General features: G+C 42.7%; 1 protein-coding gene across 1 annotated transcript; it reads left to right on the top strand.

Moving 5' to 3' along the window:
* Positions 1-5,014: 5,014 nt before the first annotated feature.
* CLRN3 (clarin 3) lies at positions 5,015-14,014 on the top strand. The gene is made up of 3 exons (XM_069978935.1): positions 5,015-5,352; positions 8,154-8,336; positions 13,609-14,014. Exons 1-3 carry the CDS (start codon positions 5,118-5,120, stop codon positions 13,881-13,883), a joined length of 693 nt encoding a protein of 230 aa, XP_069835036.1. The 5' UTR covers positions 5,015-5,117; the 3' UTR covers positions 13,884-14,014.
* The last annotated feature ends 916 nt before the right edge of the window (positions 14,015-14,930 follow it).

The raw sequence follows: 14,930 nt of genomic DNA, 5'->3' as shown, positions 1-14,930 counted from the left end.
ATGTCAGGAACTGTCTAGAGAAATAGAGGTTTTCTATGGGAATTTGCTACTGCTCTGAACAGTTCCTGATACGGACAGAGGTGGCAGCAAAGAGCATTGTGGCAGTCTGAAAATAAAACACCATTTCCTGCAGGACATACACTAGCTGATAAGTATGGGAAGACTTGAGATTTTCAAATGGAAGTAAATTACAAATCTATATAACTTTCTGAAACCAGCTGATACGAAAGAAAAAAAAAATCACTGGAGTTCCCCATACTCTGCAGACTCTTTTGTAATACTCTCAGTCATCAGTAGGGCATACTATTCAAATATGTCAGGAATATATATGTGTCCATCTCATCACCAATTTACTTATGGCGTTAAAAAAAAAAGTGCATGGCGGCTGGCTGTGCTCTGTGAGGATACGAGGAGCTGCAGGGCTGTGACACTTTAAGAAACCACATGCTGGAGAGCGCTGTATAATTCACAGTTACTGAGTGCAACCTGAAATGATGCAAACCATGCAGAACACAGATGGGAAACCGCACAGTGACCACATTGCACGCTGCTCCCTGCAACCGACTACATTATATCCATCGATTCCACATATTTAACTAGAACATGGACGAGTATTGATGTTTCCGCAATTACAGTTCCATTAATGAAAGGCACAAGGTCAGGAATGGTCGTGGATTATTGATCGGTATATAACACTCCTCTAAGAGGCACAGCGGGAATAGTTTGGTAAATACCAGAAGTAGGAAATGCTAATTTTTTTCATTTATTTTCCTGTGTACGTTAGGAAAAGTGATCTGTATAATAACTAAAAGGAAACCGACCTCCTGGTGTTGTGTCTTGATCGTTTATAGATTATTATAATCAAATACGGTACCCAGTAATGCACATCAATCTTAGGATTATTAACACATATACATGCAAATGGAGTGGTGTGTAAATATGTTAAAGGGGTCCTCTATATACTGTAGTATCGCTTACTTCCATTAGTTTTGGGTGTTATAGTCTTGAACTTCCTGGTTGGGCAATTGCTCAGTACTACAATCCCCAGAATGCATTGCTCTTCATTACATTCCTCCTACCTTGCTTATTCCACTTTGACTGCACCCCTATCAGTTCCCAGACTTGTTGCAGAACCTTTAAAAAAAAACAAAAAAAAACTATCACACAATCAATAAGTTGCTGCATTCATTCCTTGTGCGCTCCTCTTTCTGAGGCATCATTTATCACAGGGCAGCATGCTTTAATAATACTACAACTACTACTACTAATACACTTAGAGGAGAAGTCCGGCAAAATCTTTTATTTAAGTATTGTATTGCCCCCCCAAAGTTATACAAATCCCCAATATACACTTATTACAGTAAATGCATATAAAGTGCTTTTTTCCCTGCACTTACTACTGCATCAAGGCTTCACTTCCTGGATAACGTGGTGATGTCACTTCCTGGATAACATGGTGATGTCACTTCCTGGATAACATGGTGATGTCACTTCCTGGATAACACGGTGATGTCACTTCCTGGATAACATGGTAATGTCACTTCCTGGATAACACGGTGATGTCACTTCCTGGATAACATGGTGATGTCACCACCCGACTCCCAGAGCTGTGCGGGCTGTGTCTGCTGGAGAGGATGATGGCAGGGGGATGCTCGCACAACTCTGGGAGTCGGGTTGTGACATCACCATGCTATCCAGGAAGTGACATCACCGTGTTATCCAGGAAGTGACCACCACGTTATCCAGGAAGTGACATCACAATGTTATCCAGGAAGTGAAGCCTTGATGCAGTAGTAAGTGCAGGAAAAAAAAGCACTTTATGTGCATTTCCCGTAATAAGTGTATATTGGGGATTTGTATAACTTTTGGGGAACAATACAATACTTTAATAAAAATTTTCTCCTGACTTCTCCTTTAATACTACTTAAGGCTTGGGTTACACAAAGTAAAATAAAAGCAAAAGATGACCATAAAAATAAGTAAACAATTGAAATTCTTCAATTCTTGCCCCAGCAGTAAACCAATGTTTGCAAAAATGCTGGTTACCTGATACCTATGACCTGATCTCTGTAATGAGATGGTTCTTATTTCTTTTGGGGAGACTGAAAAAGTGCCCACTGCATAGGAAATAAGTGGTGGTCTACAGTATATCAAACTCTATTCATTCTGTACTTTTGCAGTGTCCAGCAGTGGTATACATTTGGGCTCTTGGTGCTAATCCATTTAACAAATAAACAGGAATCCCATTTTATTTAAATAAAACCTCTTTCAGTACTTATCAGCTGCTGCATGTAGAGTAGGAAGTGGTGTATTATTTCCAGCCTGACACAGTGCTCTCTGCCACCACCTCTGTCCATGTCAAGAACTATTCAGAGCGGGAGAGGTTGTCTATGGGGACAGTTCCTGACATGGACAGAGGTGGCAGCAGAGAGCACTGTGTCAGACTTGAAAGAAAACACAACTTCCTGCAGGACATACAGCAGCTGATTAGTACTGGAAGACTTTTTTTTTTAAATAGAAGTAATTTACAAATCTGTATAACTTTCTGAAACATTTTTTTATCTCTGGAGTATCCCTTTAATACTCCTATACCTGCTAAGTACCCCTTTAAGACTACTAGAGTATATATAATATCGATCTTGGAACATTATCACTTGAATGTATAGTAAATGTATAGACCATGGGGGAGTAAAGTGTGACTGGCCAAGTTGCCCCTAGCAACCAATCAGATTCCACCTTTCATTCCTCACAGACACACAAAATGAAAGGTGGAATCTGATTGGTTGCTAGGGGCAACTTGGCCAGTCTCACTTTACACCATGTTTGATAAATCTACTCCCATATTCCTATATTTAATTCTTTATCGTACAAAATGATGTAATGCAAGACTGCAGTGCAGAAATACTAGGATGCTGTATTTAAGAGTTTTTATATGGGATTAGATGGAATAATTTTTTTAATTTTCAAAAACAATTTTTAAAAAAAATATAAGATTATCCTAAGGACAGACCTAGTTATCGAGTTTGTTGCAGACAGACTTGAGCTTTCCGGCTGATGATAAAACATGGCTGCCTGGGCGCTGGCGCCTCTTCCTGTGTTATTTCTTGATTGAGTAGAATCCGAGAACTAATGTTCATATCGCGAATGAATAACGGCCTTTACAATCCAATTCCCAAGGACTCGGCCGCTCTCAGTTTGAATAAGCCAGCTCTTCCCCGCTCCATCAATCTTTACAGGGAGACAGAAGTAAGCCTGAAGAGGCCAATGTGATAAATAAGAGGAAAGTAATGTGCCGGCACCTAGGAGCTATATTCTATTGGAACTCTCGGCATCTGAAAAATTTGTTTTGTAGTAGATTTGTCAGGAAAAAAAAAATCAGTAGCTTGTATATTATTGTGGATGAAAGAGATTCAGCGTTGAAGGTGAACACGGTTTCCGGTTGAGCACCATAACATGAAGGTCGGACTTTCAATGCACTTCAATATTTTTTTTCAGCTAAGCATTCAGGGCTGACTTTTCTTAAAGGGGTTATCTAAAAGAAAAAAATGACTGCTTTCCTTTAAAAACAGCACCACACCTCAATAGAACTGAGCTGTAGTACCACAAACAAACTGAGGGCAAGAGTGGTGCTGTTTTTGAAAGAAAGCAGCCATGTTTTTTTAATTCTGGAGAATTTATAAGGGAACTTATAGCAGACAGATCCCCATTTTTCTCATACAAAACTTCAAATGATAAAGTTCTGTAGGCAGCACTAGCTTACTAATACAAGTAATACAGTGACTTCAAATGTTAAAGTTCTGCAAGCAGCACTAGCTTACTAATACAAGTAATACAGTGACTTCAAATGATAAAGTTCTCTAGGCAGCACTAGCTTACTAATACAAGTAATACAGTGATTTCAAATGTTAAAGTTCTGCAGGCAGCACTAGCTTACTAATACAGGTTATACAGTGACTTCAAATGTTAAAGTTCTGTAAGCAGCACTAGCTTACTAATACAAGTAATACAGTGACTTCAAATGTTAAAGTTCTGTAGGCAGCACTAGCTTACTAATACAAGTAATACAGTGACTTCAAATGTTAAAGTTCTGTAGGCAGCACTAGCTTACTAATACAAGTAATACAGTGACTTCAAATGTTAAAGTTCTGTAGGCAGCACTAGCTTACTAATACAGGTTATACAGTCAACGCAATAGGGGGTGTATATTATTGGTTTACGGCAGAGTAACTGGTGCAAACATTTGTGACTTTTTGGTGGGTTTACTCACTCTCACCACTTCTCAGAAGATGCAGCATAAAAGGGGCATGACCATGGCAGCTCTCATAGCAGCTGGCATAGAACTCACAGTGATCGCTAGATCATCCGGGCAGCCTGTAGAGGATATTGGCGGTCTGCTGCCGCTGCTCCTATTATGCGGAGCGATGGCAGAAGATCGCTGCTAACCTTATTGTTAATCTTTCAACATGTTGAAAGACAACGATCAGCCGACATTGCGCACGTCGGCTGATTGTTGTCTTCTATTATACGAGACGATTATCGTCCATAACAGCCAAATACGGCCGATAATCGATTTGTGTAGTAGGGGCTTTAGTGGCTCACTTGTACTGGGACACTACAACAGTTTATTCATCATGAATATTTTTGAAACAACGTCATTGGCAAATGGGGAAAGCAAAGCACTGGAGGCATCAGGACCACCTCTATTGCACCAACCAAGGTAATTTGCATATCTAGATTTGCCTCATATATCCTAAACCGTGCAACCGATTTGAAAACGAAGAACATGATTAAAGGGGTTATCCAGCGCTACAAAAACATGGCCACTTTCTTCCAGAGACAGTGTGGTGCATAGTACTCAGCTAGTATTCATATTCCCAATAAACACCTGTCCATCTTCCTCACTGTTACATTTTTATCTCTTATAGTTACCTACACGGTGCTAAAGATCAGGGATTAATGACTGGGAACATTTATGGCAACCAAGAGTACAAGGTTCATTGGGAAAACTCTGTGCAAACATTAATTCCTGTTCCAGTCTTCCGAGAAGCAATGACGATTCACTAGGGTGGATTTTGGTCGGTGAGAACAGTACAGAAGAACACGTAGGACTATAAAGAATGCCGTCCAAACAGAAGACCCTGCTGTTCTTTGCTGGGTTTGCATCAAGCATCGGCTCCTTCGCCATTATCTGCACTTGTCTGGCCACCCAGGAATGGGTTTCCAGTAAGGTTCAGTTCACGGGTACAAACTATTCTGGATACGCGGATGTAAAGCTCGGACTGTTCCAAGTCAGTCGCACTAAGACTATCACAGCCGGAGTGGGGCTCGGTGCCGGGATGACATCACGAGAAGGTAACACTGGAATTTTAACGTTCAGATTTTTACGATGGAAACATAGGTACGGGTAGAGCAGTGTTGAGTTTGTCGGCTGGCTTGATATCAAATATTTTCAGTGTTTTACATAGGACTGCAGATAAACCTTAGATAAGTTACAATTTAAGCTCAAAACATTTGTAATTTCTACAGTTCTAAAGCTACACCTCCAAGAGGTCAAAGGTTGGATTGTTAACATGGATCGAAGTGACTACGTAATATATGGCTATATTGTTTTGTAATTTATAGGCGTAAACAAGGCCAGTTTACAGGGAGACTTATAGATGATGTCCTGAGACCTCCACCACCTCGTAGACCTAGAAGGCCCTTTACTTGTCATCTCTGCTCGTGACTTGCATGTGTACACATATAGCTTACATGAAGCCTGTATATACACGGACACAAATGACATTGAAGTGGCATGTGTTATCCATTTAGCGGAAACTGTCAATCATTAAAGGGGTACTCCAGCGAAAATCTTTTTCTTCCAAATCAACTGGTATCAGAAACTTCAGATTTTTAAATAGAAGTAATTTACAAATCTATATTACTGTATTTTCCTGCGTATAAGCACAAGCCAAAAAGACAGAAATGGCTGCACATCGCACCCATGGCTGACACGAAAGCTTATTCAGCTACATTTAAAACCAACATCAGAAGTTAGTATATAATTTGGCCAAACCATATTGCCTCATGTACCACGTGCAGGTCTTCTGATACACATGAGTCCCTAACCAAAAAACATCACTGTGCTGGTCAGTGACCACAATCCCCGCAAAACGTGCGCAAGCAGAGAAGGGGGGCCACGGAATGGCCCTGCGTATAAGACTACTTTTTAACCCAGGAAAATCTTCAGGGGTCGTCTTATACACCGGGTGTCGTCTTATAGGGTGGGTGCTGTGGTTGCGTCATACATCGGGGGAGCTAAAAAAAATAAAAAAAAGTTTGCATCTCTGCCGTATGCAGCAACAGTATGAAGAGCGGAGCAAGCTGCAGGCGTCCGGGGTATGGAAAAAAGAGATACGGTAGAGTAGCGCTGTGCCCAGAAAAACACACCTCTTTCACCCGTTTGGCTGCCCTTGTATCCTACCGGTATTACTGTACCTCCTCCTCTGCCTCTCAGATCTCGCTGCTGTCTGATTTTTTTTTTTATTGATATTTATTTAGTGTGCTTGGAAGAGGGATATTCTTATATGGTGACTCGGCGAGCATATCCCAAACTCTATAGTTTAACTGGAAAAGTTGTGGGTCGTCTTATACGCCGGAAAATACGGTACTTTCTGAAAAAAGATGACTTGAAAGAAAAAGATTTTCACCGGAGTCACCCTTTAAAGTATTACTGTCAACCACTCCCACTCCCCAACGTCTGTTTATAATCCTTACAAAAATATCTTTTATTCTGCCATCCGTTTGTTGATTTAGGCCATGTTCACACAACGTATATTTTCATTTAACAACAGCTATTGTTGCAAGTTTGCAGCAACGGCCGTTATTTAATGACAGTAGACGATAGCTTTATTTGCTATTGAATCCCGTCCGGGATTTACTGACGTAAATTTTGTGCGCCCGTTATTCATTGAATAGCGTCAGCACAAAATTGACTGTGCAGACAATGTAAAGTATGGCTCCGGCCGGACTTTATATTGTCTGCAATGGCTAATTGGAACACGGGCACACCCGCCCACATTCCAATTCCAAAGAAGGGATGTTCATCCAGCCGAGCTCAGCTGTATGTATACCTGCAGGATATTTGTTTCTCATGGTGGGCAGCAGATCAGTGTATATTGGGCAACAGAACAGTATGATAGATCTCTGTTCTATGTGGAGACGATAAGATAATAGAGAGGTTAGCACAGAGAAGCGTGCAGGCAATTGAATAAATAAAACATTGTCTGTAAAAGAGGAGACCGATCCTAAGAACTGTGGAAGCCCTGGCAGCATCAAAACAAAGGTACAGCACAGAACTAGTGATGAATAAGAACTTCTATGGAACTGTAATGGAATCTTCTAGTGAGCATTCAGACACATATGGGTACTTTTCTATATGTATAGAAATACTGAATACAGAAAACCTATATCAGTCCACTCAGTTTCTCCTACTTGACATATTGTTCACAGATATGGTAGTATGACATATCTTTATTAACAAAAGCAATTGATTTCCTTTAAAGGGGTATGCCACAGAAATATAACTTTTGATATGTTGCTGCCCATGGTGAGACTAACAATTCCGTCCATACTTCTTATTATCTATTCCGTCTCCTTCACCCGGTTCTAAGCTGCTACTTTCTGCTGAAGACACAAAAAACTGGATGTGAGCTGATCTCTCTGTCTCCTCCTCCCCCCTCCCTTCTGACACGGCTTTTGTAAACAAGTCCCTATCTGCAACTTTGTAATGCCGGGAGGATTAATCTTAATTCAACTTGACCTCAGAGTAACCCTCCCAAGATGACAAAGAAGCTACAAAGTTTCAGATAAAGCCTGCCAGGGACTTGTTTACATCAGCAGTCTCAGAAGGGAAGGAGGACGAGGGTGAGATGGAGAGAAAAGCTCACGCAAAGTTTTTTTGTGTCTTCAGCAGAAAGCAGCAGCTGAGAACTGGCGAAAGGAGACTGAATAAATAATAACGAGTATAGAAGGAATTGTTAGTCTCACTGTGGGCAGCAACATATGAAAATTTATGTTAGAGGGGAATGCCACTTTAAGAGATGACTTAATGTTTACAAATACAAATTACTACTGCCAGCTGTGATATGTACTTACTAAACCAAAAAATTCAGTGTTTCAGATATTGAAGGAGACAAGCAGCATTCAAATCATCCATGTCCTAATTATATTATTGCTGGTGATCAGTCTGATATCTTCATTCCTGGCCTCTGCGACTACATGCCTGAACAGCGTCAGCAATCCTTATCTGACATTCCTGGGGCCTCTTGGAGTCTATGTCTGGACTGCTATCAGTGGTAAGGAGATGTCATTGAAATCTACCATTATTTTACATTTAATTGACTTGATAAATAATGTATAGGCTTCATTTTATTTATAAACATCACTTCTCTAGTAATTGTACAAAAATATCAAGACTTTTCAGGTATTTGTCGGTGTAATTAATCATGTAACACGGGAAAATATCTGTTACCTGGAAACCATCAAAAGCCTGTTAGCTGTTACTAGAGCTACTTGTGTCTCACATATAAACGGGGAGAATTATCAGACGTGTCCCCCACTTTGCCTGACGTATCCCCTGCTTGTCCTGCAATGGGCTCTTATCTTTATTTTTAAAGGTGTGGATAACCCCTTTAAGAGCCCTATTAGACCCAAAGCTGATGTACAAATGGACACAACAAAAGCACTATAGTACTTTGGTAGGATGACATATTGAGAATAACAAATTCGTCAAGAGGAGTTTACTGATTATTTCCAGGGAGCAAAACAAGACTTTTAGCACAGTAAAGGCCCTCAGCAGGGGCCGATCAGCAGAAGCTGACAGCGAGCAGGTTAAAGCGACTCTGTACCCACAATCTGCCCCCCCCCAACCACTTGTACCTTCGGATAGCTGCTTTTAATCCAAGATCTGTCCTGTGGTTCGTTCGTCCCCCCCCCCCCCCCCCCTCTTAATCATCCAACCCATGTGCTGTGCTGACACAGGTGGGGAATAGGAGGCAATCTGCCTGGAGCATTCCTAATGATGAAGAGGGTGGGAAGGAGGGACGGAAGGGTGGTGTAAAGTTAGGGCACAGATACTCCCGTAGGGCACGGGCTTCAAGTTTAAAAGTTGTTTTTTTAGGACAATAACTGCATCACCTGCCGAACGGACCCCAGGACAGATCTTGGATTAAAAGCAGCTATCTGAAGGTACAAGAGGTTTGGGGGGGGGGGGGGGGCAGATTGTGGGTACAGAGTCGCTTTAAGTGCTGAAAGACAAGGATCAGCTCACATCGTGCATGTCGTCTGATCGTTGCCATGTAACAGTAGCTATTACACCATGCAAATATTGGCCAAATACGGCCGATAATTGAGTGGTGAAATAGGGTTTTAAAGGGGTACTCCAGCGAAAAGCTTTTTCCCAATAATTGAAACACATTACAAAGTTATATAACTTTGTATTATGCTTCAATCACCTATCTGCCCCCTTCCCTATCTCCTCCCCTCCTCAACCCCCACCAGGAAGTGAAGTAAATTCATTCTTACATAATGACTGTTGACCCCAGGCTGCTCTGTGGCAGCCATTTTGTGACAATGACATCATCAAGCAGGAGGCGGGTCTAAGCCCTGTTAAGCCAGCCTCCCTTTGTCACATGACAATCAATATACAACTCTGCTAGTAAATGGTTATTAAAACCAAACACCTGATAATTCTTGGTTGACACAAGTTTTTCATTTTGATTTCCTGGGTCGATATTCCAGCATATATAAAAAAAGGTTTTCAAGTACGTTCAGCGAAAGGTTTTGATTTTCTAAAGGTCACTACATAAGACAAACAGAATGCCCTTATAATGTTTAATGTCAACTCAACCCATGTTATTTTTATTCAGGACGATCCAGATTAGTGATGCATGATGTATTACAGCATATCTCCAGTCACTCAAAAGATTGTAACATAGTAACATAACATTGCATGTTACTCTGCAAAAAGACATACGTCCATCCAGTGCAGCCTCTTACTCTGCGGTGTTGATCCAGAGCAGTCACATCAAACTCTGGCCTGCGGTGCAATTATTTTTGGCCCACCAGGCAATTCAGAGTTTGAATTACCTCTGTCCCGCCATGGCTACTATATAAGAGACTATGGGGGAGGGCTGGCTACTATATAAGAGACTATGGTGGAGGGCTGGCTACTATATGAGACTACAGGGGAGGGCTGGCTACTATATAAGAGACTATGGGGGAGGGCGGCTACTATATAAGAGACTATGGGGGAGGGCTGGTTACTATATGAGACTACAGGGTAGGGCTGGCTACTATATAAGAGACTATGGGGAGGACTGGTTATTATATGAGACTATTGGGGAGAGCTGGTTACTATATGAGACTACTGGGAGGGCTGGTTACTATATGAGACTATTGGGGAGGGCTGGTTACTATATGAGACTATTGGGGAGGGCTGGCTACTATATGAGACTACTGGGAGGGCTGGTTACTATATGAGACTATTGGGGAGGGCTGGCTACTATATGAGACTACTGGGAGGGCTGGTTACTATATGAGACTATTGGGGAGGGCTGGCTACTATATGAGACTACTGGGAGGGCTGGTTACTATATGAGACTATGGGGGAGGGCTGGTTACTATATGAGACTATTGGGGAGGGCTGGCTACTATATGAGACTATGGGGGATGGCTGGCTACTATATGAGACTATGGGGAGGGCTGACTACTATATGAGACTACTGGGAGGGCTGGTTACTATATGAGACTATGGGGGAGGGCTGGTTACTATATGAGACTATTGGGGAGGGCTGGCTACTATATGAGACTACTGGGAGGGCTGGTTACTATATGAGACTATGGGGTAGGGCTGGCTACTATATGAGGCTATTGGGGAGGGCTGGTTACTATAAAAGAGACTATGGGGGAGGGCTGGCTACTATATGAGACTATGGGGGAGGGCTGGCTACTATATGAGACTATGGGGGAGGGCTGGTTACTATATGAGACTATTGGGGAGGGCTGGTTACTATATGAGACTATGGGAAGGGCTGGCTACTATATGAGACTATTAGGAAGGGCTGGCTCCTATATAAGAGACTATGGGGGAGGGCTGGCTACTATATAAGAGGCTATGGGGGAGGACTGGCTACTATATTAGAGACTATGGGGAGGGCTGGCTACTATATGAGACTATTGGGAGGGGCTGGCTACTATATAAGAGACTATGGGGGAGGGCTGGCTACTGTATAAGACTATGGGGGAGGGCTGGCTACTATATTAGAGACTATGGGGAGGGCTGGCTACTATATGAGACTATTGGGAGGGCTGGCTACTATATGAGACTATTAGGGAGGGCTGGCTACTATATGAGACTATTGGGGAGGGCTGGCTACTATATGAGACTATTGGGAGGGCTGGCTACTATATGAGACTATTAGGGAGGGCTGGCTCCTATATGAGACTATTGGGGGCTGGTTACTATTTGGACACTATTGGGAGGGCTGGCTACTATATGGGACTTTTGGGGGGCTGGATACTATTTGGGCACTATTGGGAGGGCTGGCTAATATATGGCTGGACAATTTTGGTTGGGTTGGCTACTACATGGGGCAATATTGGGGGGGGGGCTATTACATGGGTTGGGGTTTAATCATGGCATTGCAATTTATCATGTCATTTATCATAGTGCACAGTGCTGGGAGACGCATACCACTGATAGTGGCAGGAATGCCGTACGCTGCTCTGACAGTGCCAGGACAGCGACATTTGTGCTTAAATAATTATCAAGGTTGGCCCGCGAATGTGTCCAATTTTTTTTATTTTGGCCCACTGTGTATTTGAGTTTGACACCCCTTATCCAGAGGAAGAGAAGAAAAACTCTTGTAGTGAGTTCCTTATGAAATTTTTCCCTGCATTTCATAGTCTCGCTGCTGTTACAGTAAAGAATCCCCTTTCATGTTCTGTACTGATGAGGAGCAATAACCTACAGATCGGTATTCTTTCCTTTTGGAAAGATTTTTGGATTGGCATCTATTCCTACCCATGCTCTAAGCAGTGGCGGTCTTTGGCACCAAGCACACCAAGCGATCGCTTGGGGCCCCCAACATCCAGGGGGGCCCCCACGCCCCGCTCTTATGCTCAAGACCTCTGGACACGGTCGCTGCCCCGCTCGCTGCTGCCATCTGAACTGTAACTATAAGCACTCGTAATGAGCGCACAGGGGGAGCACACAGGGGTCTGTTTAACTGGGGAGCGCACAGCGGGGGTCTATATAAATGGGGGAGCACACAGGGGGGCTATAGACTACTGGGGCTTCCCAGAGGGGTCTATATACTACTGATGGCAGCACACAGGGGGTCTATATAGTACTTGGGGCAGCAGAATGGGGTCTATATACAACTTGGAGAGCACACAGGAGGTCTATATCCAAGTGGGAGAGCACACAGGGGGCTATATTCTACTGGGGGAGCACAAAGGGGGTCTATATACTACTGGGGGAACATACAGGGGGTCTATATACTACTTGTGAGGCACACAGGAGGTCTATATACTTCTGGGGGAGCACAAAGGGGGCTATATATAACTGTGGAACACACAGGGGTCTATATACTACTGGGGGAAGCAAACAAGGGGTATATACTACTGGGGGCAGGACACAAGGGGTATATACTATTGAGGGCAGCATACAAGGAGTATATATTACTGGCGGTAGCGCACAAGGGGTATATACTACTGGGGGCAACACACAGCGGTCTATTGTTTTGGAACGCATGTCGAGGGGGGGGCCCCAGACATAACTTTGCTTGGGGCCCCAGAAATGCCAAGACCGCCCCTGGCTCTAAGACCCCTAGTTGGAGTTAAAAGAGAGAGCCACGTTTTCAAGGTTGTTTGAGAAAGAAATTAGTATCCCTATTTAGTACTTTAATGGTGTCTTTGACCCAGCTCAAGCTTATGCATTTATTATTCAAGTCCTATACAGTGAGCTCCCCCTAGTGGTGGCTAAAGGCAGTTAGAATTTCATCTTTGTATTCTCAATGCAGGGCATTTAAAATTCTTTCAAATGAACTGGTGCAAGAGATTTTTAATTTACTTCTAAAAATACTTAAAATCTCCACTCTTCCAGTACCTATCAGCTGCTGTATATCCTGCAGGAAATGGTGTATTGTTTCCAGTCTGTCCATGTCAGGAACTGTCCATAGCAGTTGCAAATCCCCATAGAAAACCTGACTGTAAATTATACACCACTTCCTGCAGGACATACATTTTTAATAGAAATAAATTTCAAATCTCTGGCACTTTCTGGCACCAGTTTATTTGAAAGAAAGAAAAAAGCTGGAGTACTCCTTTAACATAGAAACATAATAGATTGTCAGGAGTAAAAGACCAGACTAGACCTTAGTCCACCTTAGGATAGATACCCATGTTCATCCCAGGCAGGTTTACATTCACTTATTGTAGATTTACCTACTGCATCTGCTGGAAGTTTGTTCTATGTATCTACTACTCTTTCAGACATTTCTAAACAAACAGTTTAAGCCCTTGATGATTTCTTAACGTGATAATGAATTGAACTTATTCTTCCAGGAATTCCCGTCCTTCTTGCCATGATCTTATACGCGGTAAATATAGAAGCCAATGGAATGCCAAAGGAAATGGCCATAGCTTTGGATACCACCAGTGATGTTTTTGGATCTACCCAGAACACCTATGGATATTCCTTCTGGCTTTTGCTCCTTAGTATATTTCTTAATATCGGCACGATAGGAATCATCTTCTATTATGAACATGCGAGATACAGTCAAAAAGTGGAGAAGGAAAGACCTATGGCAGCAGCCAGCCAGGATGTAATCCTATTCTGACGGAGATTCCAGGACTCCTCGCAGGGGGACAGACTTACTTCATTGCCTCTATTAGATGTCTTTACCAGACTCTCGGAATAAACCAGCAGGAATTCTCGGGACGGTCGTGTGAGCGAATACGAATACTCTATAATACTCCAATATTCTAGAACGTTCGGACGTGTAAAGTTGAAGAGATTCCACAAGTTACTGGCTGTATGTTCTGTTAGTTGTAGAAGACGTTCTCTAACTGTAGGGGCCCGTTTATATTAAACTATTATTCTCTTTGTTAGCGGCAGGAATCTTATTCTCCCGCGCAGCAGGCGTCGGCGTTATTTGTAGGAGTGGGGAGGCAGAACGCACCGGGGAGCGCCGGGATGTGCCGGAGAGCAGTCACTCGGTTAAATTATAGGTATTGCTTATTAATTCATCTGGAGTTTTATTAAATTTGTAACTTCTAAGATATTTTGTTATGTGAAGTGCTGAGTGACAAAAAGCTCATTAGAAAAGGCCGAGCTAGAAGGTACCAAAAATCTCTATAAGGGCCCGTGTTCTAACTGGGGGCCAATATAATGTCTCCTTGCTGCATAGAATCTATATACATTATACAGTATTCATGTGTATAGTAAATTGACTCTGTTTAGGGGACACCATATTAGGCTATGTTCACACTACGTATATTTTCGTAAAATTAACAACTAACGACTTAAAAAGGCAACAACGGCCGTGATTAGTGCGAAAATATATGTGCCGTTGCCGCCTATGGAATCCAGGCCGGAGTGTATATACATAGTATACACTCTGGCCAGGATCCCTAGCGCGCCATGAGAAACTGACATGTCAGTTTTCTGCAGCCGCTATTCATTGAAACGTTGTCAGTGCACACCGTGGAGCAAGCGGCTCCAGCCACACACTTCATAGTGTGCAGTGGGGAGTTCTGATGCATGGATGCGCCTGCATCAGAACTAAGCTGCGTTAAAGATCATCCAACCGGTACTGCAGTACCGGTCACAGAGCGGCCGGTCTCCTACAAGGTCTGAACATGGCCTTATAGTACAAAGATACAGG

The sequence above is a fragment of the Dendropsophus ebraccatus genome, chromosome 8 (genome assembly GCF_027789765.1).
Source record: "Dendropsophus ebraccatus isolate aDenEbr1 chromosome 8, aDenEbr1.pat, whole genome shotgun sequence".
Taxonomy (NCBI): Eukaryota; Metazoa; Chordata; class Amphibia; order Anura; family Hylidae; genus Dendropsophus; species Dendropsophus ebraccatus.
Note: the sequence above shows the minus strand (reverse complement) of the source record. Positions and strands in the feature narration are given on the sequence as shown.